The 25,017-nt window shown below is 34.4% G+C and overlaps 1 protein-coding gene across 1 annotated transcript in view; it reads left to right on the forward strand.

Annotated features, from left to right (window-relative positions):
* The window catches only part of LOC126892469 (zinc finger protein 429-like), a 40,668-nt gene extending 25,197 nt beyond the window's left edge, over positions 1–15,471 (forward strand). The window contains exon 2 of the mRNA XM_050662001.1: positions 14,236–15,471. Coding sequence (XP_050517958.1) covers positions 14,236–15,314 — 1,079 coding nt within the window. The 3' untranslated portion in view covers positions 15,315–15,471. The remainder of the gene's footprint in view (positions 1–14,235) is intronic.
* The last annotated feature ends 9,546 nt before the right edge of the window (positions 15,472–25,017 follow it).

Consider the following 25,017-nt stretch of genomic DNA (forward strand, 5'->3'; position numbering starts at 1 on the left):
TGGGAAACACATTTTGTCCAAATATTCCCCTTGAATTAAACATTTAGTGCACGATGAATAACCAGTGTGGCCTTTGATGCATTTGATGAAAGATTTAGCTGGAGCATCACATACAAATGCTTTAATTCTAACATGAAAGTGTGTGTTATTAATTTTAATTCCATTATTTACAGTACTAATGCAATCATTCACAAAGTCCTCTAAATATTAATTGGCATAATGTGGTTTATCATAGCCATGATATATTCCTACCATCTCAACAATATTTGTTTCCACAATAGAAATTAATATTGGATAAACCTGACTACTGGAACTTTTTGCTAGGGAAGGCCATCTATATTTACATTTAAATTTATAGTGTCCTTTAAAAACATTGAGTTAAGTGAGTTTACGCAGTTTTCAATTGCACTCTTCAAACCAATGTGGTAATATTTACCGGGAAGAACAGTTTTTAATTCAATATCTCGGACTTTATGTAGCAAAGTCCGAGCATCTAATGGTAAATGGAATAACTCAACATTAATATTAGTTTGGAGAATTTTCAACAGTTCATTTATAGCTACATTTGAAATATTAAATTTTGTTGCCCATTTAGCTAATTTAATATTTAAAGATTATTGCTTAGTTTTACCCTCTGTTTGATCCTGAATATTAAAATCTGATAAGGCATCATAATCACCAAGACTATCACTATCATTGTCTGAATCAGAATGTTCCCTATGGCTACTACCTCAAAGATATTTGTTTTTAATTCAAATGTAATTTCTCTACTACAGCTTGGCTGGGGTTCAGAATTACATTGGAGGCTTATTTGGGGTTCTGCCATGGGGCTTAAACTTGTGGATACTGAAGAATCAATAATAGCTTCATGTTCACTGGTATTTTCTGTGATTAATAATTTGTGAGCCCGGTTTGCTCGCATATAATATTTTTGCAAATTTCTTTTCATTTTAGATAACCCTTAGAACATTCTGATTTGTTGAAATTTTAAAATGTTAAAAGACATACAATTTCAATACAATAAATAATAGGTATTCCACAAAAACCAGATTTACAATTCCCATGCAATAATAAATAAAAAAAATATGTAATACAAAAATATACCTTTTTAAAACAACTCTTGCAATGCTTCTCCAGAATAATATGATTAATATAGGTATAATAATTTATTAATAGAATCACTCAGAATCAGTATCAGTAATTACCAGTAGTTTTTATTCTTTATGTAAATAAGTGCCAGTCAGTGCCAATGATCAATGATGCCTCTTACTTTTGACATTTAATTGACAATTGACATCTGTGACTGTGACGTGACTATGGATATTCTACCATTGAGTTTATAGTACCTACTGAAAAACTTTATATACTTTTCAGTATATAATGGTATATACTAACTCAATGATTTCTACATAGGTATTTATATAGGTATCGGTAGACGCGTGACCTTCAATGCTTTCGCTTTTGTTCTGGAGGGCCAACCAAATGCCTGCTGCGCGACCATTCCAGTTTTCGAATCGAAAAAAAGTGGAGTTTTTATTTAGATTCTATGTTAGTTTTTATGTTTTTCTTAAATCGGATTAAAAAAAATATTACACCTTTAAAGAAATACCTTTTCTTAAAAAATTTGATCTTATATAGACTTTCATAAGACGTCTTAACGATGTCGACATTAGATATCTTTACGATGTTTAAAAGAAGACATCTAGAAGATGTCTGCTTTAGGTCTTTAGGCGTCCAGACATTTAACAGACATAAAAAAGACGTCTTTACGATCTTGTGTGCTGTCTGGGCAGCTAAGTGAAGAATATGCGCGAAACCGGCGAAAGATACAAAATGCTTATTTTAAGCATGCAACTACAAATCAAATTTGGCGTTCGTCAAGGAAACAAATGCAGATCGGGGACTCCCCCAGTGGCAGTGGAGGCTGTGTTAACACGCAACGCAATAAAAAGGTCGCCGGGAAATCACCGGACCGGGTAATCAAGAAAGATATTGAAATTTCTTGAGTCAGGACAAGATATAAAATGTCAAGAAAACACAATTTTTTAAAATTTCTTGATTTTTTCTCAAGACAAGACAAGAAGTTGTTGTCAAGGCAAGAATTCTTGTCTTGTCGACCCCTATACAATACAGGTGTTACAATACAGTGTTTTGGCATTTATTTAAACATATTTGTATATGTTATCACAAAATATCAGTGAAAAAAACATGTTTTAATAGAAAGGACTCAAAAATGTTATTATAACAAGTTATTTTGATTCAAAACAAAGTTTTTGATCAAATTTTAGTGCAGAGAATGTTAAAATACCGTTTTTTAATTTTCCTCCATTCCCAAAATACATCGTCTTCGATTTGGCTGAAAATTTGCCTACTATAGCCAAAACACAGGAGTTTAAGTAGTTAAAAGAATTTTTATAATTTTACAATATAAAAAAAGTTACATGCAATAATATCATAAGTCAAAAACACAATTTTAGTTCCTACCATTTTTGTAGAAAAGTTGAAAATGGCGGAGATATTGAACAAAAACCACTGCTATAAAACCAATCAGGTCTTACGCTCGCGTCTTTACCGCATATGTGATAATATTGATAAATATTGATTTTGGCAAAAAATGATACAACTCAAAAATGTATAAAATTTAATTCTCTCCAATTTTGTATAGGTATGTTTTTGTTGTAAAACTAATAATAAACGAGATAGTTCAATAATTATGCCCTAACTGTCACTATTTTCCCCCTTAACTCGGAAAATATCGACCGCACAAAAAAATTTGTAATTAAAGAATTTATAAGAAATTGTATTTTCAACAAGTTCAGTCCTTACAGTTTTTGTCGAAGAGCTGAAAATATTGAGCAAAAACGGTTCTGCTTTAAAATCTAGATGGCAGCTAACGTAACGGCGGAATTCATTTTCGTTATTAATTTTAGACTACTATTGCCCCCCTCCCCGAAAAGAGTAGAAAAATAAAATTTTGGGCAGTTCAGCACGCACTGTCATATGATATCCCGACTGGACTACAGTCCGTCTAATTTACTTACTGTTGCACGTCATTATCTACGTTAGAGATCTAAGTTGACATTGTTGCCCAATTACAAAAAATTATTGAATTCATTTTAAATCAAATACATCACACAATTTTTGCGGAAGTGCATTATACAGCAAAACAAAATAATATTCAATGTAAATAAATAAAAACTTTAGAAATAGAAAACAAGAATTATATGTAATCAAGTTATAATTTTACATTAAAGTACATAATAAAAACAGTAAATATAATGAAACAAATACTTATACTAAAGAATATAAACAAATATGAAGTGTCATCACCGCAACTGTCAAATAAATGTTACCAATTTATGCCAAAATATCACCTTCGTTCGATTATAGTTACAGTGTATTCCGAACAAATGTGCTTCATAAAAACGCTTTATAATCCATTACAAATTAAATGAAACATATTATTGTGTATTTCTTTAAATTAACATTAACAGAAATCTTTAAATATTATTTCTACGCGTATATAATAAAATATGTCTAGTGGCTGTAATGCTAGTGTAACTCGGCAAAGTGATTCTAAAAAAGAACACACCTACCGCCTAAATATTTCGTGTTGGTATCATGTGACATCACGGGATATGACGCGGATGACATGCAACGGTAAGTAAATTAGATGGAGTATATGTATCTATGCGTCTAATATTGCATATAAGTACATAACTTTTTTTGTATTGTAAAACTATAAAAACCCTTTGAACCACTTTCTACAAGTCCTGTGTGTTGGCTATACTTGAACAACTTTTCAGCTAAATCGAAGATGATGTATTTTGGGAATGGACGAAAGTGTGAAAAAACGGTATTTTAACGTTTTTTACACTAAAACTTGTCTTGTCAAAATAACTTGTTATAATGCCTATTCCTTGTCCTTCTGCTTGAAGGACAGGCGTCACAGATGTCATAGAGCGAGTAGCATGGCTGAAGTAGAATTGGGCGGGCCATGTAGCCAGAATGAAGGACGGGAGGTGGACCCAAAAAATTACAGTGTGGAGACCAAGAGAAGACAGAAGAAGTAGAGGTAGACCACCTACACGATGGACAGACGACGTCAAAAGGATTGCTGGGAATTGGTTGCAGAAAGCCCAAGACCGACAAAATTGGAAGAAATTAGGGGAGGCCTATGTTCAACTTTGGATGCAGAAGGCTGGATGATGATGATGATGAATGCATTATTCTGACATTTTTGAGTCCCTTCTAAATTTTTTTTTCATTGATACTTTATGATATAACACACTTTGTTTAAATAAATACCAAATCACTAAATCGCTAAAAATGATGGTTTGAGAAAAAAAGAAAACTGTTCGGGCTTAACTGCTTCACTTACGTAGTTCCTACAAATAGCTTCATTGCTTCACAACCTAGAAATAGCAGCTATCGGGGGATGGCAGGAGACAGATTTAAATCAAAACGCAACCGTCAATTTTATATTTTTATTAACTGCTTCAGCTTGGGCTTAATTATACGTTCTGCAGAATCTAATCTGAATTCGCCCTGCCGAGATTCACTTTGACACATTCGGAATAGGAAACATACATCACAAAAATTCCTACCTCGCACTATTAACTGCTCAAATCAACTTAATTTTTCATTAAAAAAAGAAGAATTATAAATAGTGTGCGTGTATACCTACTAATCTCATAAAATTTTGTGTCGAGTTTATTTCTACAAAATATTTTTATTTTGTACAATAAATAATTTTCTCATCTGTTATCAATACATTATAATGGTGTAAATAAATAATTATTGATTGGCGTAAGGTTTATGTTATTTGAACGGGATTCTACAGAAAGGATCATTAAGATCGTCAATATATGCATTAGATTTGATTTAACACATACTGTTTGATTAAAAAAAAAACAGTTGTTTTTTAAAAAATCCACTTTTGTGGCTTGGTTCCCTTCTGCAAAACAACTTAAGTGAATTCAAAGTTAACAAACATTTATTTTCCATTATTGAGTTACACAATCAGGCGTATAATCTAAAAAAAATGTTAATATGAAATCACTGGGATTTAATAATTTGTTCAATTGCAAAATTTGGAAGTCCTGTGAATTCAAGAAAACAGTTGTTTTAAAAAGAATCCATGAAGTGAATTCAAAGTTAACCCGCCAGTGGTCGCTATATGAGATTTTCTCTCACGGTTTCAGAAAATTGCGCACAGCTTTTTTTCTGGGAAATTATACGCGCTGTAGTTCCTTCTAGTCTCCTAACTATCCTCCCTCGATAATCTAATAGACTCGTCCGCTCAGATAGTGACTCAGTTTATTTAGTATCACCATATTGTTGAGTCAGTGCGCTTCATGTGAGAGATTCTCTCATCAAGCGACCACCGGCGTCACCAACTGTGTATAAAAATTAGTTTTATTTTTCCCTTAAAACCTAAAATAGTATCCTTTTATGATGTAATAAAAGGCGCCGTAGATGTGGTCGATGATATGAAAACCCTATATTCTGTTTCACGGGTTAGTTGTAGATAGTCACTTACCATATATTTTTCAATGTTAAATATTGGCGGCATCAGTAGTCACATTTTATATCAAGATAATAATAATAAAACAGAAAAATGTCGTGTCTTTTTAAAGGAAATGGCTTTATCGTTGATGAAACCTCATCTTTTTTGTAAAATTTTGTAAACAAAGGCAAAAGTTGGATATGTGAGAGAAAATCTCACGCGCGACCACTCGCGTAACAACCTACCTAGCGACCAATGCCGGGTTAACAAACATTTATTTTTCATTATTGAGTTACATAATCCGGCGTATAATCTAAAAAAATGTTAATATGAAATTACTGGGAAAAGACTGACAATCTTCGGGAATAAGATGCATTATAGACATGGTGTCTTGTAGTTTTGGATCGGAGATTTTCTTGCCGTTGGGCCACATTAGAGTGGCTCACTCTATTTACTACGTGTTCTATTGGCCTACCAATCTGCTTCTTATGGATATCCACATCAGTGTAACCACCATCATCAAATCGTGTTTTCATAAAAATTGAAAATGGCTTTGCTTTTCCAACATAATTTTCCTAGTTCGCAGCCAGCTGATATTTTCTTTGTTGACATCTGTTTTTCTATTTGTTATGTTTCCTTCTAGTTTTCCCGAGCTGCGAAAATCTGTGAACTTAACCCATTTAGTCCTGAAACTGTTTTTTTTTGTTTAAACTTGAATGTATACTTTGAGTAGTGATTAAAAAGGTTTCAAAAGTCAGGGAAAAATGAAGAAAAAAATATCCGACCTCCAGATTGGTCACAATTTGGTGTTCTTTTAAAAGGACAGTAGGAGTATAAGCTACTTTAAATGAATAATTTTTTTCTAAAATTATATTTATTTTATTGATCAGCAAGTACAATTTATATTCATTGAGTGTGATAATTATAAAAAGATTCTTTAGGATGAACGACAACATTACACTTATTACAAATAAAATTTGCCTTTTATGTTTCTGCATCTTTTATGTTTCTGAACTTCAACTCTTTCAGGAGAGACACAGATGTGAAGTAGTTATCGAAAAAGAAATGAATTAGCACAATTGGCATCTTCTGTAAAACAACTGCGTATTTAAGTGCAATACTTGTAGTCCAGAAAGCCACTGCGCATCCGCTAGGAAAAATATTCTAATTCGGATTTTTTGCACAATTTTACTCGAAAAGGACTCCTTTTAACAAATTTGCATGTTGCCAGGACCAAAAGGTGGTCAAAAATTTTTTAAACGTTTTTTTTTTTGTTTTTTTCCTAAAATTACTTTTTTTGCATGGAAAAAAGTTTTTTTAGGTTTTCTGGATCATTCCAAACAGAAAAGGTCTTTAGTGACTTTTCTCTAAAAATGATAGTTTTTGACATATAAGCGATTAAAAATTGAAAAATTGCGAAATCGACCATTTTTAACCCTCAAAAACTATGCGAGAAACTAAAAATTTTAATGTTGCCAAGGTAGGTAGATATTCTTTACACATTGACTGATGAAATTCGAAAGAGTTTTTTGCAATACAATATTCAAAACTCCTTTGTTTTTTAATTGCTAATCAAGCGTGCGGGACACTATTTTCCACCGACAGTATGGTGCAAATGAAAGGAATAAATTCGATATTTCGTAAACCGGCGACTTTAAGGAAAAATCCCGAAACAGGTCGATTTTTATTTTTAAGTTATGATATTGTGGCATATATGGTATACTAGTGACGTCATCCATCTGGACGTGATGACGTAATCCATGATTTTTTTAAACAAGAATAGGGTGGTGTGCTAGCTCATTTGAAAGGTTCTTCAATTCTCTAGTCAGTAATGTAAACATTTACATAATTATTTATACAGGGTGTCCAAAAAATTTTTATTAAATTAAATTATTTGACAAAAATAGATGTAGAAGGACACCCTGTATAAATAATTATGTAAATTTTTACATTACTGAATAGAGAATTGAAGAACCTTTCAAATGAGCTACCACACGACCCCTATTCTCATTTAAAAAAATCATCGATTACGTCATTACGCCCAGACGGATGACGTCACTAGTATACCATATATGCCACAATATCATAACTAAAAAATAAAAATCGACCTGTTTCGGGATTTTTCTAAGTCTCCAGTTTACGAAATAACGAATTTATTCCTTTCATTTGCACCATACTGTCGGTGGAAAATAGTGTCGCGCACGCTTGATTAGAAATTAAAAAACAAAGGAGTTTTGAATATTGTATTGCAAAAAACTCTTCGGGATTTCATCAAGCAATGTTTAAAGAATATGTATCTACCTTGGCAACATTAAAATTTTCAGTTTTTCACATAGTCTTTGAGGGTTAAAAATGGCCGATTTCGCAATTTTTCAATTTTTAATCGCTTATATGTCAAAAACTATCAACTTTAGAGAAAAGTCACTAAAGACCTTTTCTGTTTGAAATGATCCAAAAAGCCCAAAAAAACTTTTTTCCATGTAGAAAAAATAATTTTAGGAAAAAAACAAAAAAAAAACGTTTAAAAACTTATTGACCACCTTTTGGTCCTGGCAACATGCAAATTTGTTAAAACGAGTCCTTTTTGAGTAAGATTGTGCAAAAAATCCGAATTAGAATATTTTTCCTAGCGGATGCGCAGTGGCTTTCTGGACTATTGACCCTAAACCGAAATGACTGTACTGTGGTGATAGAGTTGAAGATGCTCCCTGATACGGAACAAAATAAATAATATATCTAATTCTTGTTGCCCCAACCCAAAACTTGTAGCCCCAGCGAATGGGCATTCCGCCGATAAATGGTTTGCAACTATGGCCCCCAAACTAGTGCACCATAGCTTCATATGTACTGTGGTTTTCTTCTGTTGGAGTAGATATCGTTGCTGGTGAGTGCTCATTATTTACGGATTGGATGGGAATCCATGTAGGAAAATTAGATTATAAATCTCGTTTTGAGTAATTGAATTTTTAAAAATTTTTGGGTTTGTGTTCAACAAAGTCTGCTAATAACTTATCATCATCCTCTGAACTCTGAATCAGATTGATTTGGTACACTAGCTTGAAACTCTGCCCTTAGCTGATATCCAGGTACATTCTCAATATCAACATTATCTTCTTCACCCGAATCCTCATCGGTAACGTCATCGTTAGCATTTTCAGGAGTCAAAATCGCCGTCAATATCTTCTTTTTATATTTCATCAAGTAGCTCCCCTAGTGTAAGGGAATTTTTCCAGTACGAACGACTAAGAAAAAGAAATATATAGATATTAGTAATACAAAACACTATAGACGCTGATTGTCCTACTGGCCTTTTAAAAGAATATGATACTTTGAGCATGTGTTATGATATTATAACCGACAAAAATTCTTTTGTATTAGGTGTTAAATAATTATTTAATCTCTAAACTTAATATTTTATCACGATCCGACATCACTAATTATAAACAAAACAGTAATAGCTTTATCCATTTCAAGTAGCTTAAATCACTCATACACAAAAACTTCCTGACACACTGGAAATTATTTACTAAATGATTCATAATAGTATTCGATGTTCGATGGGTAATATGATAATTTAGGATTGTAAAACTAATGCCGCATCTACATTTGAAACATTGAAATTTGTAATGTACTAGAAGAAACCTTCCGGCTTTTATAAAGGACGGTAGGTTCAAATGGGTTAATACGTGTAATGACGAACTTATTTTTTTTTTGACATCCTTCGATTACCATAACTTACCATACTTATAACCAAACTTTTCATATGTAACGGTTACTAGACACTAAAATATCCATTAAGCGTTTTGCATAAAGGAACCAACCCACATGGATCTGTTCAGCAGAACGCTGTCATGCTGCAAAGATAATGTTGGTGGGTTCTTTCGCTCATAGAGGATAGTATATATCGTGTGTGGCTTGGTTCTTTTCTGCACTAGTATCTACGGGGTATTTTACAACCTATGAGGCTGTTAATAGGAAAAATACATAAACTTACGTGCATAGAAATCGGCCCACTTAAAAATTTGGTCATTTTTGATGTCTCCTATTTCCTAAACCTGTCGGCCGTTTTAAGTGATTTTTTGAACATGTAGCCTGACTCTTTAACAATACCATTGTAATAATATTGTTGCTAAGCAGGTAAATTTTCATTGTATACCGGGTGTACCAATCAAACTGTGTTTTTTTCTCAAAGTTTGCATCACCCTGTGGAATATTCTAGCATTTATAAAATACTAAAATTAAAACCAAACTATAGTCTTAGGTTTACTTAACATTCTGCTTTTTGATTCATTCGTTTATGTTGGATAATAAAAAAGTTAGGTACTTTAACAACTAGACATGTTCTTCATCAATACACGGTGTTTCTAAAGAAGTGCGACAAACTTTAAGGGGTAATTCTTAGTGTGACCAACTAGCCCGAAAAATCCGGGACATGGCCCGAATTACGAAGTCGTGTCCCGGACAAGGCTTCCGGGCCATCCGAATTTTCAACGTTTTGGTAAAATTCTCTTTTGAAATTTTGAACACATTATTCTTCTAAGAATTCACATCAAATTGAATTGGTGGGACGAAAAAGTGGACAATTTTTATAGTGTAATACTAATACCACATCCAAAACGCATGCATTTTATATCGTGGTATTATAGTTCTACGAAAACTAAAACGGTGAACTTTTTTTCGTTTCTGTATTTTAATTATCGTCTCCTGAAAAAAAAAATGGCCCGATTTTCATTGACAAGTCCCGGATTTCAGGTATTTTTTTCAGCCTTGTCCCGGATTCGACTGAATTGGAGTTGGTCACACTAGTAATTCTGCATGAAAAAGAAATGACAGTTTCCTAGATGTTGAATTTTTTCTTACAAACTGACGATTTATTTATTGCTTTAACACCAGTCCAGATATGCAAATGAAATTTGGTAGGTTTTAAGAGATAGTTATTAAGAATATAGTATAGTGAAATTTGGTAGGTTTTAAGAGATAGTTATTAAGAAGTATAGTAAAATTAAGAATTTTATATTCATCATTAGTGTGCATACGGTTAATATGATCGGTCATATTACACGTATGCTCGCTAAGGGAGACTATTAAATTTTTAATTGTATGTCAAAAATGTGCAATAACTACGTCTTACAACACACCAAATTTCATTAGCATATCTCAACCGGTTTTAAAGCAATAAAATAAATCGTCAGTTTGTAAGAAAAAATTCAACATCCCGTATGTCGGAAACGAAACATTTGCAATCATACGTTTATAAAGCAAACTGTCATTATTTTTCTTGCAGAATTACCCCTTAAAGTTTATCGCACTTACTTAGAATTACAGTATATTGATGAAGAACATGTCTAGATGGTAAAGTACCTAACTTTTTTTATTATTCAACATAAACGAATGAATCTAAAAACAGAATGTTAAGTAAACCTGAGGCTATAGTTGGGTTTTAATTTCACTATTTTATAAATGCTAGAATATTCCACAGGGTAATGCGAACTTTGAGAAAAAACACAGTTTGATTGGTATGCCCGGTATATAATGAAAATTTACCTGTTTAGCAACATTATTATTACAGTGGTATTGATAATGAATCAGGCTAAAACATTTTCAAAAAATCGCTTAAATCGGCCAACAGGTTTAGGAAATATGAGACATAAAAAATGACCCAATTTTTAAGTGGGCCGATTTCTATGCATGTAAGTTTATTTGTGGTTTGGTCTCTTTCTGCAGAATCCCGTAAATTTGTCTGTTTTACTATTAATATTTTCTAAGAGCAGGTATGTTTGGTTGTGTAGTATTTCCAGTCACGCCTAGAATGTAGAAAATGGGGCGGCCAATAGAGCCTGATACACTGCGACCTTTGTAGATCTATTGTGTTTCCCCCTTCTTTTAAAGCACTTCATCTAGCTTAGTCCTCTTAATGAGACTTAACAGCCTTGATAGTGGCCTTTTCATGTAGCCTGGTGCTTCCGGTTTTTCCTCACCGAGTTCTAGAAACCGCACTCGTGCGAGACCTTCGCAATGACACAGAACGTGTAGAGCGGTTTCCTCTTCTTCCAAACAGAACCGACAGGTGTCCTCTTCTGTCAGGCCTATGAGACTCAAGTGTCTATTGAGTCTACAGTGTCCAGTCAGCAGACCCACTATCATTCTGACAGTGCTTCGAATGTCCTTTGATGAACTGTTTGGCCTGCCTCTGTCCTGGGGAGTTGTTCCACCATTCAAGAGACTTCTGTTGCGCCCATTTGTGTAGAGCTGCTCTTTTTGTCGTATTTGCGATTCCAAAGAAGGGTTCCGGACCAACCAGTGGCGTAAATGCGCCTTCTCGGGCCAATTCATCGGCCTTCTCGTTGCCACGATGACCCTTATGTCCCGGCACCCAGGCAAGTGTCAATCTGTTTAGACTTCCCACCTGAGAGAGGACATTCAAACAGTTCCATACCAACCATGAATCGACCTGTACCGAACTGAGAGCCTTTAGAGCCTCTTGACTATACGAATAGGTAACGATGGAGTCGTTATCTAGATTTAGGCTGATTAGTTCCATAGCGCACCTTTGTATAACAGCTACTTCGGCTTGAAATACTTTCGCTTATGTCCCTAGATGTACCCGGACTTCCGTCCTTGGTTTTAAGCCATATATTCCAGCCCCTGTACCTATATCGGTTTTGGAGCCGTCCGTATACCATATTGAGTTTGCCGTTATCGGCGGACCAGTTTCCCAGTCCTCTCTTTTTGGTATTGTGACTTGAAAATTTTTGTTAAAGCTATACCTCATAACTATTCGGTCTACAGGCATTCCTAGAACGGGGTCTGCCTTTATGTCCTGGTATAGCCTTAAGTTATCAGTTCCCTGCATCATACTTATTGGAGCTTGGCCCTGGATCAACCGATGTACTGTTGATCTGGCTTCACTCTGTATGTATATATGCAGAGGTGGTAGGTTTAGTAGAACTTCTAGCGCGTCCGTTGGGGCTGTTCTCATGGCTCCTGTAACACTCAAGCATGCAAGCCTTTGTGTGCTACTGAGCAATCGAATCGCCCCGGACTGTTGCGTTTTGTTCCACCACGCCACTGAACCGTAAGTTATCATGGGCCTTATAACACTTGTGTATAACCAGAGGTTCATTTTAGGATTTAACCCCCAATTCTTACCACACATTCGTCTACATTTGTTCAAGGCCATAATGGCCTTCTGTGTGACTTTTTGAATGTGTGCATTCCATGTCAGCCTCTGGTCGAATATTACACCTAAGTACTTGGCCTGACTTGTGAATGGGATTTCTACTCCCTTGAGCGCTAGTGGCTGTAAGCCTTGCAGTGCTGTTTTCCTGGTGAAGGGAACAACGGATGTTTTTTGAGGGTTAACCTTCAGGCCTTCTTCCTCACACCAGCTGTCCACCATCCTCAGAGGGACTTTAAGTCTCTCTGAAATTACTTTGGTAAAGCGCCCTCGAACTACAATTACCAAGTCGTCCGCATATCCCAGACAGTAAAAACCCTCCCTGGACAGCGTGTTAAGTAGGTCGTCCATAAGCGTAGCCCACAGTAATGGGGATAGAACTCCTCCTTGTGGGCAGCCGCTTACTGCCTTCGCTTCAATAGTGGCTTCACCTAACGAGGACACCATGATCCTGTTTGCTAAGGTCGCCTTTGTCCACTCGCATATGAAAGCAGGAACTCCTCTCATTTTAAGCGCTTCTGTTACAGACTCGAAGGAGACGTTATTAAATGCTCCCTCCACGTCCAGAAACGTCGCCGCCACCGCTATTTCTTTGTCATCTAGAGACTTTGAGAGCAGTCTGTTAAGATCATCCAGTGCCAAGTCAGTTGACTTTCCTGGCTGGTATGCATATTGACGATCGCTAAGTGGATTTTCCATCAGCACATCGTCCCTAATATACCTGTCTATCAATCTTTCCAGCGTTTTTGCTAGAAAAGAGGATAGACTTATTGGTCTGTATGACTTGGGGGTCTGGTCGATTACCCTACCAACCTTGGGGATATATGTGACTTTCACCCTTCGCCATGCAGTTGGAATATATCTCCATGCCAAACTAGCCTTAAAGATCTTTGTTAGATGCGGGATAATCACATCCTGTCCCTTCTGTAGGAAGGCTGGATAGATCCCGTCCATTCCAGGTGATTTATATGGCTAGAATTTATTGATCACCCACCTGACTTTTTCCGGTCTCGTGATGTCAGTAGCTAATTTCCAGTCCGCCTTAGTAGGCCTTCTGGGATAAGCTATCTCTACCGGAGGATTTTTGTCAATAGATGAGCCGGGGAAATGTGCCTTGGTGAGCATTATTAAGCTTTCCTCCAGGGTTTCCACATACGTTTCGTCCTCTTTCTTTTCAAGAGGCCGACCTGATTCACAATACCATCCTTAGCCAGGACCTTGTGGATTCTGGAGCATGCGGGAGCCTGTTCGACTTCCTCGCAGAACTTTCGCCACGAGTCTCTTTCGGCTTTTCGGATCTCCTTATTATATTGCGTCAGTTTTTCTCTATAAATGGATCACTCCTGGTTGAATTTGGCTTTATTGAAGGTCACGCCTAGCAACTGAACTTCACAAAAAAAGAAATTACTAACGTCACTAGACAGTTGTGTCTCAGAAAAGCGAATCTACATAAACCAAATTTCAGACAAGTCGGAGATCCAAAAGTTTTTGTCTGAGTGATTTGAGATGGAATGTACCTTGTATGTATTATAGTTAGTTTGTATTTTAGGTTATCTCCAAAACGAAAACAAAATGGAAACTATGAAGACACTAACTACTGAACATTCTTCGTACGAAAGGAATTATGTGAGTTCACACGCTGAAGAAAAAACATTGAATGAAAATGTGAAAGTTGCGATTGGACAAAGATCTTACAAGTGCGAAATTTGTTCTAAGCAGTTTGCACATGCAAGTAGTTTGAAAACACATTCGAGAATACACACTGGAGACAAACCCTACAAATGTGAAACTTGTTTGAAGCAATTTATTACGGCAGGCAATTTGAAAGCACATATGATGACTCACACTGGAGTAAAACCTCACAAGTGCGAAATTTGTTCTAAGCAGTTTGCCCATGCAAGTAGTTTAAAAACACATTCGAGAATACACACTGGAGACAAACCCTACAAATGTGAAACTTGTTTGAAGCAATTTATTACGGCAGGCAATTTGAAAGCACATATGATGACTCACACTGGAGAAAAACCTCACAAGTGTGAAATTTGTTTTAAGCAGTTAAGTCAATTAGGTAATTTGAAAGCACATTTGAGAGTGCACACTGTGGACAAACCCCACAAATGTGAAATTTGTTTTAAGCAGTTCAAATATAAAATTTCTTTGGATGAGCATACGAAAGTTCACACTGAAGAAGCACCTTACAAGTGTGAAGTTTGTTTTAAACAGTTTAGACATGCAAGTAATTTGAAAACACATTTGAGAGTGCATACCGGAGAAAAACCTCACAAATGTGAAATTTGTTTTAAGCCGTTTACTCAAGCCGTTAATTTGAAATCACATATGATGACTCACACTGGAGAAAAACCTCACAAGTGTGAAATTTGTTTTAAGCAGTTTAGTAAAGTAGGTAATTTGAAAGCACATTTGAGAGTGCACACTGGGGAAAAACTTCACAAGGGTGAAATTTGTTTTAAGCAGTTTAGCGAAACAGGTTCTTTGAAAAAACATTTGAGAGTGCACACTGGAGAAAAACTTCACAAGTGTGAAATTTGTTTTAAGCAGTTTATTCGAATAGATCATTTGAAAAGACATTTGAGATTTACACACTGGGAGAAAACCTTAAAAGTGTGAAGTTTGTTATAAGCAGTTTAGTGAAGGAGGTTGTTTGAAAAACCTTACAAGTGTAATATTTGTTTTACGGTAACTGGCCAAATTATTAGACCAAGCAAGAAAAAATTACTATATGAAGTAATTTCGTTGATTATTATGAATATATTTGAAAAAATCATTGTTTTGTTCTTTTTTGTGAATTTCCCTTTCTAACCAACCAAGATTCTAAAACCTTTCAGAAAATTTGTGTTAATATGGGCAATAAAAGTTAGCCATGTAAAATTATGGGCAATTTTCATCGAAAATTATAAAAAGGTTCTTTACTTTGGATACATAATATTAAATTCTGGTCATTTATTAACCAAAGTGAAAATAGGGTTCCATGTCAAATAAATAAATATTACTGTTTTTTGTGTTAATCTGCTTATATTGAATGCATTGAAGTACATTAAAAGGCAAGGAGCTAAGTATTTCGCACATAAAAGACAGGAACACAGACATTTATATCATTTACTATACCTCTAAAGAAGTACCGCTTTGGTTTTAATTCCCAAACTGTTGTCTCCGTCTCTTGGTTGAAGAATAAATGACTTCTTTTTCCTAATTGGTTTAAAAAACTACACTTACTAAAGCTTACTAGTTTAGCTTTTACGCCAGACACAGCGAGAATTAATCTGTTGTACAAAAAAAGCCCAAAATATTAATTGGAATTTAATTATGAACTATTATAATGGAAAAAGCTATCGTTTTTTGAATATGTGTAACATTGACAAATATTTTTTTAGGAATTATCACTTTCATTTTTTTGAGATTAATTTTTTAAGAAGGCCAAAATCGTGTATTAAATGTGACATAATTTTAGGGGCGTAATAAAGCAAAGGTTATAAACAATAACATTTGCTGTCTCCACTTTAGTCCAAGAACTTTACTTGAGACTGCATCTATGTTTATGCCATAATCAGTTTTTTGATTTTCCGAAATGTCTTTGGAAATATTTTTAAAAAAATAATCACTGTTTGAACAATATTTATGCAACTCAAATCCATGCTTATTTAAGATGGTATTTAATTGAGAGTATAAATTGAAAACTTCGTTGAGATTATATGAACCACAAAGGCCATCGTCCATATAGAATTGATTCAGAATTGCATCAGAGGCAAGAGGAAATTCTAAAAGGTTTAGACAAGCAATTTCCTTAAGAACCCTTGTTGCCAAGAACGGGGCTGAATTGGTTCCAAAAACTACAATATCGAGTTGGATACATTTAAACTCTTCATCAGGGTTTTCTCGCCATAAAATGTTTTGAAGAAAAGTTTGTTCCGGGTTCACGAGGACCTGTCGGAACATTTTTTTAATATCTACCGCGAATACAAAAGGAAAAAGTCTAAATCTACATAGAATGTCATATAATTCTGGCTGGACCTGATATCCCTTTAAACACACGTCGTTTAAAGAATACCCTGAGGAACTTTGCGTCCTCAGTAAGTGAATTAGATTAAGTTAAAATTTCGGAACTACTGTCTGTAACAGATATATTGGATACAGTGAAATGATCAGGAACTGTACCAGCTACCACGAAACCTAAATGAGACTCTTGTAAGACTGGAAGATTTTTGCCAAGCCTGACAAAGTTTGGTAAAATAATTTCGTAATAGAGATCCAAACCAATAATAATGTCAATTTCAGAAGGCTTAAAAAATTCGTCGTCTGCTAGAAAGAATTGTTCCGGAATATTTAATTTTTTCAACAGTATTTTTGATTGAGGGAGAGCACAAGTAATCTCGGGTAATACGACTGCTGAAAAATGAAAACTTCTTCGACGATCATAATTAAAAAATATGGTTATATCTGACATTTTAGTACAAGTCGAGTCACTCCCTCCTATTCCTGATATACGTACTGACTTGTTATACGTATCTAATTGTAACTTGTCACAAGCTTCTCTACGATAAATGAATTTTGGGATCCTGTGTCCAAAAGAATTTTCGCGATGCAGAAATTAGCGTTTTTACCAACTAAGGTTACTTTTGCAGTAGGTACCTAAAAGAATATGACTATTTTTTACTGACTGAACAGAGTGATTAGCTGAATGATTATTTGCGGTAGGGTTATTTTCCGTAACATTTCTCGAAGGACCTTAAAAAATTGTTATTCCTGAATTTTCCTGTACTGGTAGGATATCCAGAGATGGAGGGTTTGGAGATTTGAATAACTATCGAGATGAGAAGATAAATTATTACCATTTTGAACATGAGCAATATTATCTAAATAAGAACTATTAGATGAGATTAGAGAGCTATGGTTACCTGCGTAGCTATTAGCACAGTATAAAGAGGGACAGTAAAACTTCTTCCATGTCGGCACTTTGATCTCAAGAAGTAATACCGGCAGTACGTAATTGGTAATTCCCCAGTGATGGATGCGGGTTTTCCCCTGTTAAAACCCGTACGTTTCTATGCGACTAGCAATTCAAGAGTGGGGCAAAAGCGACTGCGAACATTGCGCGCTAAAGATTTTACTTCCAATTTTTCGGAGAGTGGTTCTACTGTCCCTCTTTAAACTGTGTTATTAGGTTGAGAATTTGAACCATTATTATATAGAGAATGTGAATGACTCCTATTACTAGTAATTCGAGGAGAATGTTGATTTTCGCCAATTTTTATGTGCATTAACGAATTGTGTGAATTTGAGCAAAAAGAACATTTTTTAGAGGATTTGCACTCTTTCAAATTGTGTTTACCAAATCAATTTATACATAAATTCTTTGCCCTAATAAATTGGAATTTGGCGGAATGAGGTATATTGTAGCGTGATTAGTGTAATTACTGTTAAAATAATACTCTCGGTTCGTTTATACGAATTTATTTATACAAGTTACAGATCGAATTTATATTATCAACTAACTTATTTACAAATCTGTCCGTATTTATATATGTGGTCAAGTTATTATGGAACATTCCAGAAATATCCGAGCCGATCTCGATGTATCTCCCATCTCTATACCAGCCGATCCATTGTCTGTCGACAGGCCCACGTTCGAGAACGCCGCGAAGATTCGATTACGTCATTCGCTTGTTGTTTACTATTAAGGGCGCCTGCCAAGAGTTCTCTTTCGTTACAATATCTTTAAAATCAGAGCAAGTGTAAATTTTATGGCCCACCTTGTTACAGTAGGTACAAATTAATTGAAATTGGTGATTTGAAGTTGACTCATGCACTGTCGAATGAGATGAGAAATGTTTTCTGGCAGTTTTAGGACTAGAAATTTCAACATTTTCCAGAATTACTGCACGTTTTTCTAAGGATTTTAAAAAAATATTTAAAGTAGGTATTTCATCGTGATTCCTCTCAGATTCATATGCCTTAGCCGATTGAAAATCTAACTTCTTTTTTAGAATGAATATAAGCGTTAAGTCTAATAAATTTTCGGAAGTTAAATTCAAAATTTTTAGTGACAAAATATTCTTTTGAATTGTAGTGATTAATTATATTAATGTCTTACTTACATTTAGAAATATTATTACAATAAAAAATTGCTTGCAAATAAGAATTTATTATAGCGAATTTGATTTCGTATCTCTTCTTTAAAATATTTAACGCGATTACAAAATTTTCATTAATTATCGGTAATGAATCTATAAGTTGAAGGCTTTCACCTTTTAAATAACTCTTCAAGTACACAAGTTTTTGGACATCTGTTAATGTCTCATTTTTCACTATGAGCGCATCGAAGAGCTCAATGAACGATTGAGAGTCTGTAATATGACCGGAGAATGGTGAAATTTTTATGTCCGGAAGACGAAGTGCTATTGGAGCACTATAAGAACCCTCACTGGATGAACTGGAACTTATCTGAGAAGGTACAGCTTTTAATTTATTAATACAAGCGGTCAAATCGCTCACAAGTTTGAAATATTTATTTTCTGTGAGCTCTCTACTTTTTTCTTCTTTGTTTGTATCTGATACAAGGAATTCGATTTCATTTTGTGTTTTTTCATAATCATGAGATATTAGATAAACTCTACTTAATCGCGTCTCGAACTGAGTAACATCTAATTCTACGTCTTTATTGGCTATAAACCAGTTATACATATGATTCAATAAAATTGTGTTTTTACTACAGGAATGTTTTGGGGTAGTTCTGATTTCTTTGATTATATATGGATTTTGGGCTGCTGAATCCGAATATGAGGTTTGCGGACAAAATTTCGTGACGGAACATTGAAAAAATCGAAAAATTTCAGCTTTTTTCCGCTTTTTTGCTCAAATCTCGAAAACTATTAACTTTTAGTAAATGGTCTGTAAACAGAAATTAAAGTACTTAAAATTATCTATAAATATCACTATTTACTTTTTTTCTCAGACGAACCGTTCGGTATAAAGTGCAAGTTGAAAATTGCCAATTTTTAACGGTCTCGGCAAAACTCACTTTTTACATTCCAAAACTTTATTTTTTATTAGAATGCTGTCATTTGATAAATTTCTCCTAGTTTTCTGTACAAATAATAAATGTTAGTTCATAGGTATGGTATGTCTCTTGTGACAGCTTCCATGAGTCCATTCCGTCCTAAGAGGCTTGGAATGTCTCTTCTTTTCCCTTAGAGCCACAGAAGATCAGGCACAGATGGAGTCACAGTTTCAGTTGGTGTGAACATTTCCTTCGGATATGTTATCTTGATTTCTGATAAACCTTGAGGTTTTGTCCTTTTAAAATCAATTAGTTGAACAGCTCCCTGACTTCCATAAAGCTCAGACGCGGGTTTCTTTTTTATCCGAGGAATGGTTTGCTTAGGAGCTACTGCATGTTTTGGTGCAATACAAGAAATGCCACATATGACGTGAAAAGTGTGGTATTCGTCGATTGTATGTACGTTAAAATCAGCGTTATCGTACACCTGCTGTGTAAAGCACGGCAGGTAAATTTTCTGCGGATCGCCTGCGAATGCTGACACTTCCAGGCGAACAGCTTCTGTATAGGATGAACAAAACCCCAAAGAGGAAACTACATCAACCTATTTTCTTGAGCCCTACTTTTTGTAGAGAAAACGGCCAACCCTGCAAGGAATGGTGAGACCAACTATCTGGGTCTTACTGCCGCTACAAGACTTAGGGCAAGCGCGTTGCTTATCTGGAAGTGCCAGCAATCGCAGGCGATCCGCAGAAAATTGACCAGCCGTGCTTTACGCAACAGCTGTACGAGAACGGTGGTTTTAACCCTTTATATGCCAGGCCTTAATTTGCATGTTGGTCCCTCAATCCCAAAGGTTTTTTCATGCTAAGAGTCCCATTGCCTTACATATTATACGTCGCATGTAAATAAACAAATAAATGACCAAAACATGTTTTTTAATGAGTTTTTTTAAGCAACTTAAACGTTTTCTTTTCAAAAGTACTCATCAGAGAGCAAAACCAACTTGAAAAAATGTAACGAACTTAAAAAAAATAATGTAATGTAAATTAACATTAAAAGTTTTCTTTTGTGTGGTACTCCCCAAATCATGACACTACGCAAAGGGCGACTTCGCATCTTGTACACATGTTTCTCGATTCGCTTCTTTTTTTCTGGTCTTTTCTGTGGCTATAAACGCTTCACCTTTATAGGTGAACAAATATATACGGCAATGGGTCCGCATGACCTGTCTTACGTGCCAACATTTTGAGGCTTTGGGAACAATAATCTAACATTTTCGGACATATTTCTACGGCATTGGGACACCAATGAGTCTAAAATGTTATAAGAAACGCATATTTTCGGCTTTGGTAAATTGAGACCATAACACCTTGAACGTATATACATATACGGCGGCTGGGAATACAGACCCACTTTTTCAAAAACATATATATGCAGCGTTGGGACAGAAAGGGTTAACGTACATACAATCGACGGATACCACACTTTTTACGTTATGGGTGGCATTTCTTGTATTGCACCAAAACATGCAATAGCTCCTAACCAATCCATTCTTCGGCTAAAAACTTTAAAACCGCACCTGAGGTTTATGGAAGTCAGAGAGCTGTTCAACTAATACGTTTTGAAAGGAAAAAACCTCAAGGTTTATCAGAAATCAAGATCCGAAGGGAATGTTCACACCAACTGAAACTGTGATTCCATCTGTGCCTGATCTTCTGTGGCTCTAAGGGAAAAGCAGAGACATTCTCGGTATTTTACTATGGAATGTATTCATGGAAGCTGTGAGAAGAGACATACCATATTCATATAATGAACTAACATTTATTATTTGTACAGAAAACTAGGAGAAATTTATCAAATGACAGCATTCTAATAAAAATTAAAGTTTTGGAATGTAAAAAGTGGGTTTTGCCGAGACCGTTAAAAATTGGAAATTTTCAACTTGCACTTTAGACCGAACGGTTCGTCTGAGAAAAAAAGTAAATAGTGATATTTGTAGATAATTTTAAGTACTTTAATTTCTGTTAACAGACCATTTACTAAAAGTTAATAATTTTCGAGATTTGAGCAAAAAAGCGGAAAAAAGCTGAAATTTTTCGATTTTTTCGCGATTTTTTCAATGTTCCGGCAAGAAATTTTGTCCGCAAATCTCATATTCGGATTCAGCAGCCCAAAATCCATATATAATGAAAGAAATCAGAACTACCCCAAAACTTTCCCACTAGGGAGCTCGTAGAGTACAAATTGACTGAATCAATACGAGTAAGAGAAGACTTAGCAATTTTTCTGTATTTTTTGAACTCATCAATTTTTATTAAAGATATTGGAACTCGAAAAGGTCTTTGAATCACAGGATTTAATGATTTTAATGTCTTTGAAATATAAATGGAATTATCTCACCCAGTATAATATCCTTTTGCTGTTGTGTCGGAGAATAATCTTGAAGAACTTTCCACAGGCTTTATGCTGGTCAAAAATCCGGCTCGATATAGGCCAAATTAAGAAGTACCGCTTTGGTTTTAATTCCCAAACCGTTTTCTCCGTCTCTTTGTTGAAGAATAAATGACTTATTTTTCCTAATCTAAATCTTAAAGAACCGCTTGGATTGGCATGAAATTTGGCATACACATAGCTAACAAGTCAAAGAAAAAAGTGATATTGTGCCGATTTGTGCTTTTGCCCTGGGGGTGGTTTTCACCCCTTCTTGGGTGTGAAAAAAATATTCGTCCAAAGTAAGTCCGGAAATGGATAAACTGACTAATTTTAAGTAACTTTTGTTCTATAGAGTTTTTTCACTAAGTCAATACTTTTCGAGTTATTTGCCAGTAAATATGTTCATTTTCAACAAAATAACCGCTCTTTTAGACGGTTTTTCGCAAATAACTCAAATAGTAAGTATTTTGTCGAAAAAACATTTTTAGCAAATATATATCCTGTAAGAAATTAAAAAAATGGTGTATATATCACGTCTCTGTACCTAGTAGAAGCAGAGTTATAGCTAATGAAAAATAGGTTCATATTCGTCAAATTCCAAATGGAATACTTTAACGTGAAATAACCAAAAATTAAGCACATTTCGGGGAAAATTTATTACAACTTATTTAAAGTGTTTAAAAAAAGCTTCATTTTTGTCTTATAAAAAAAATTTCTAGCATCAAAAGTAAACAAGTCACGCTAAAAATAAAGTTAGTCTCTTTTTTTTTGGTAAAAAAATCGGGAAAATCACCCCCTAATTAGTATCTCAAATGAACTTAATTGTTACCACTTTACAAGTTTTTTGACTCGTGTATGTATTATTTATATAATCTGTAAGTTTCATCGGTTCAAAGTCATTATTTTTGAAAGGGCTGTAGTTAAAAGGGGTTGAACGAGTCACTGATCACCAATGTATGCAAATTTAGAAACACCAAATCTTAATCAATTTTTGTCTAACAGAAAAACAAAAAAATACATGATATTCAGAAAAGCAATGCTGACTTTTTTGTTTTTCGAGATTTTTGATATCTCTAACAATTTTTAAGTTATTTTGAAAAAAAGCATATTTTTCAAAATTAAAATTTTTAAAAATTTTACTTTAAAACCAATTTTTTTTTTAAATAAGCACTTTGAATCGATGAAACTTACAGTTCATATAAACACAACACAAGTAAAATAATTTGTGGAGCCGTAACGATTAATTTCATTTAAGTTGCTAATTAGGGGGTCGTCTTCCCGATTTTTTTTGCCAAAACAAAAGGGACCAACTTTATTTTGAGCGTAACTTGTTTAAATTTAATGCTAGAAACTTTTTATAAAAACAGAAATAAAGCTTTTTTTAAACACTTTAAAAAAGTTATAACGGGTTTTCTACAAAAGTGCTTATTTTTTTAACATTTCACGTCGAAATATTCTATTTGAAATTTGGGGAATATGAATCTATTTTTCATTGGCTATAATTCTGGTTCTACAAGGTCCAGTGACCTAACGCGTACACCATTTTTTTACTTTTTTACAGGCTATATTTTTGCTAAGAACCTTTTTTTTCGACAAAATACTTACTTTTGAGTTATTTTCGAAAAACCATCTAAAAATGTGGTTATTTTGTTGAAAAATGAACATATTCACTAGCAAATAACTGGAAAAGTGTTGACTTGGCGAAAAAGCTCTATAGAACAAAAGTTACTTAAAATTAGTCAGTTTGCCCATTTCCGGACTTATTTTGGACATATGTTTTTTCACCCCCAAGAGGGGGTGAAAGTCACCCCCAGGGCAAAAGCACACATCGGCACAATATCACTTTTTTTCTTTGACATGTAAGCTATGCGTATGCCAAATTTCATGTCAATTGAAGCGGTTCTTTAAAACTTGGAACAAAAACCGTGAAAGAATGTACTAAAATATTAATTGGGACTTAATTATGAACTAATATAATGGAAAAAGCTATCGTTTTTTGAATATGTGTAATATTGACAAATATTTTTTTAGTCACTGTCATTTTTTTGAGATTAATTTTTTAAGAAGGCCAAAATCGTGTATTAAATTTTACATAATTTTAGGGGCTTAATAAAGCAAAGATTAGAATTTAGATTATTTAATTAAGTTTCAACAACCTCTTGTGTCTCAAATTTTATTATGCTTATAATTTGATTGTTGAATTCCCTTGTCTTTATATTCATTTTCCCTTATTCCTAAATATTTATACACTGACCTGCAAAAAAGTGACCACCCTATAAATTTCCGAAAATAAAAGTTTATTAGAAGTTTTATGCACTGTTTCATATTGTATACTCAACATAGTTCATTTTTAAAATAAAAAAATGACCAATAATGCTTGATTCCTTAGCATAATTTATTTAATTAGAATGCTAGAAAAGAAATTAGTGTAATATCGAAAAGAATTACAAACAATAAAAATTACGAGAGAACTTAAACAAAATTGTCTAATCTTTATTATGCCCTAAAACATATATAACCGTTTGCATACGATTTGGAATGCAAAGGAACAAATTTTTAATGAAAATTTGAGAAATACGTTCATATTCTTTAAGAAGCATGCTTTGAAGTTCTGCAAGACTTTCTGGCTGGCCTGGTTGACTTCTAACCTTACGATGAAGTTCATCCCAAAGATGTTCGATGATATTCTGATCAGGGCTGCAGGCTGGCCATTTTAGAGTATTAATTCCTACTTCCCTCAAGTAATTTGTCACAATTCTTGCAGTATGCGGCCGTGCATTATCATTCATAAACACGAAATCGTTTCCAATAAATGGACCAAATGGTTCATTTATTGGGGACTAAAGCAGAAGCTACGTTCGGATACAATTAGCGCCTCTT

The sequence above is a fragment of the Diabrotica virgifera genome, chromosome 9 (assembly GCF_917563875.1).
Source record: "Diabrotica virgifera virgifera chromosome 9, PGI_DIABVI_V3a".
In the NCBI taxonomy this organism is placed as follows: Eukaryota; Metazoa; Arthropoda; class Insecta; order Coleoptera; family Chrysomelidae; genus Diabrotica; species Diabrotica virgifera.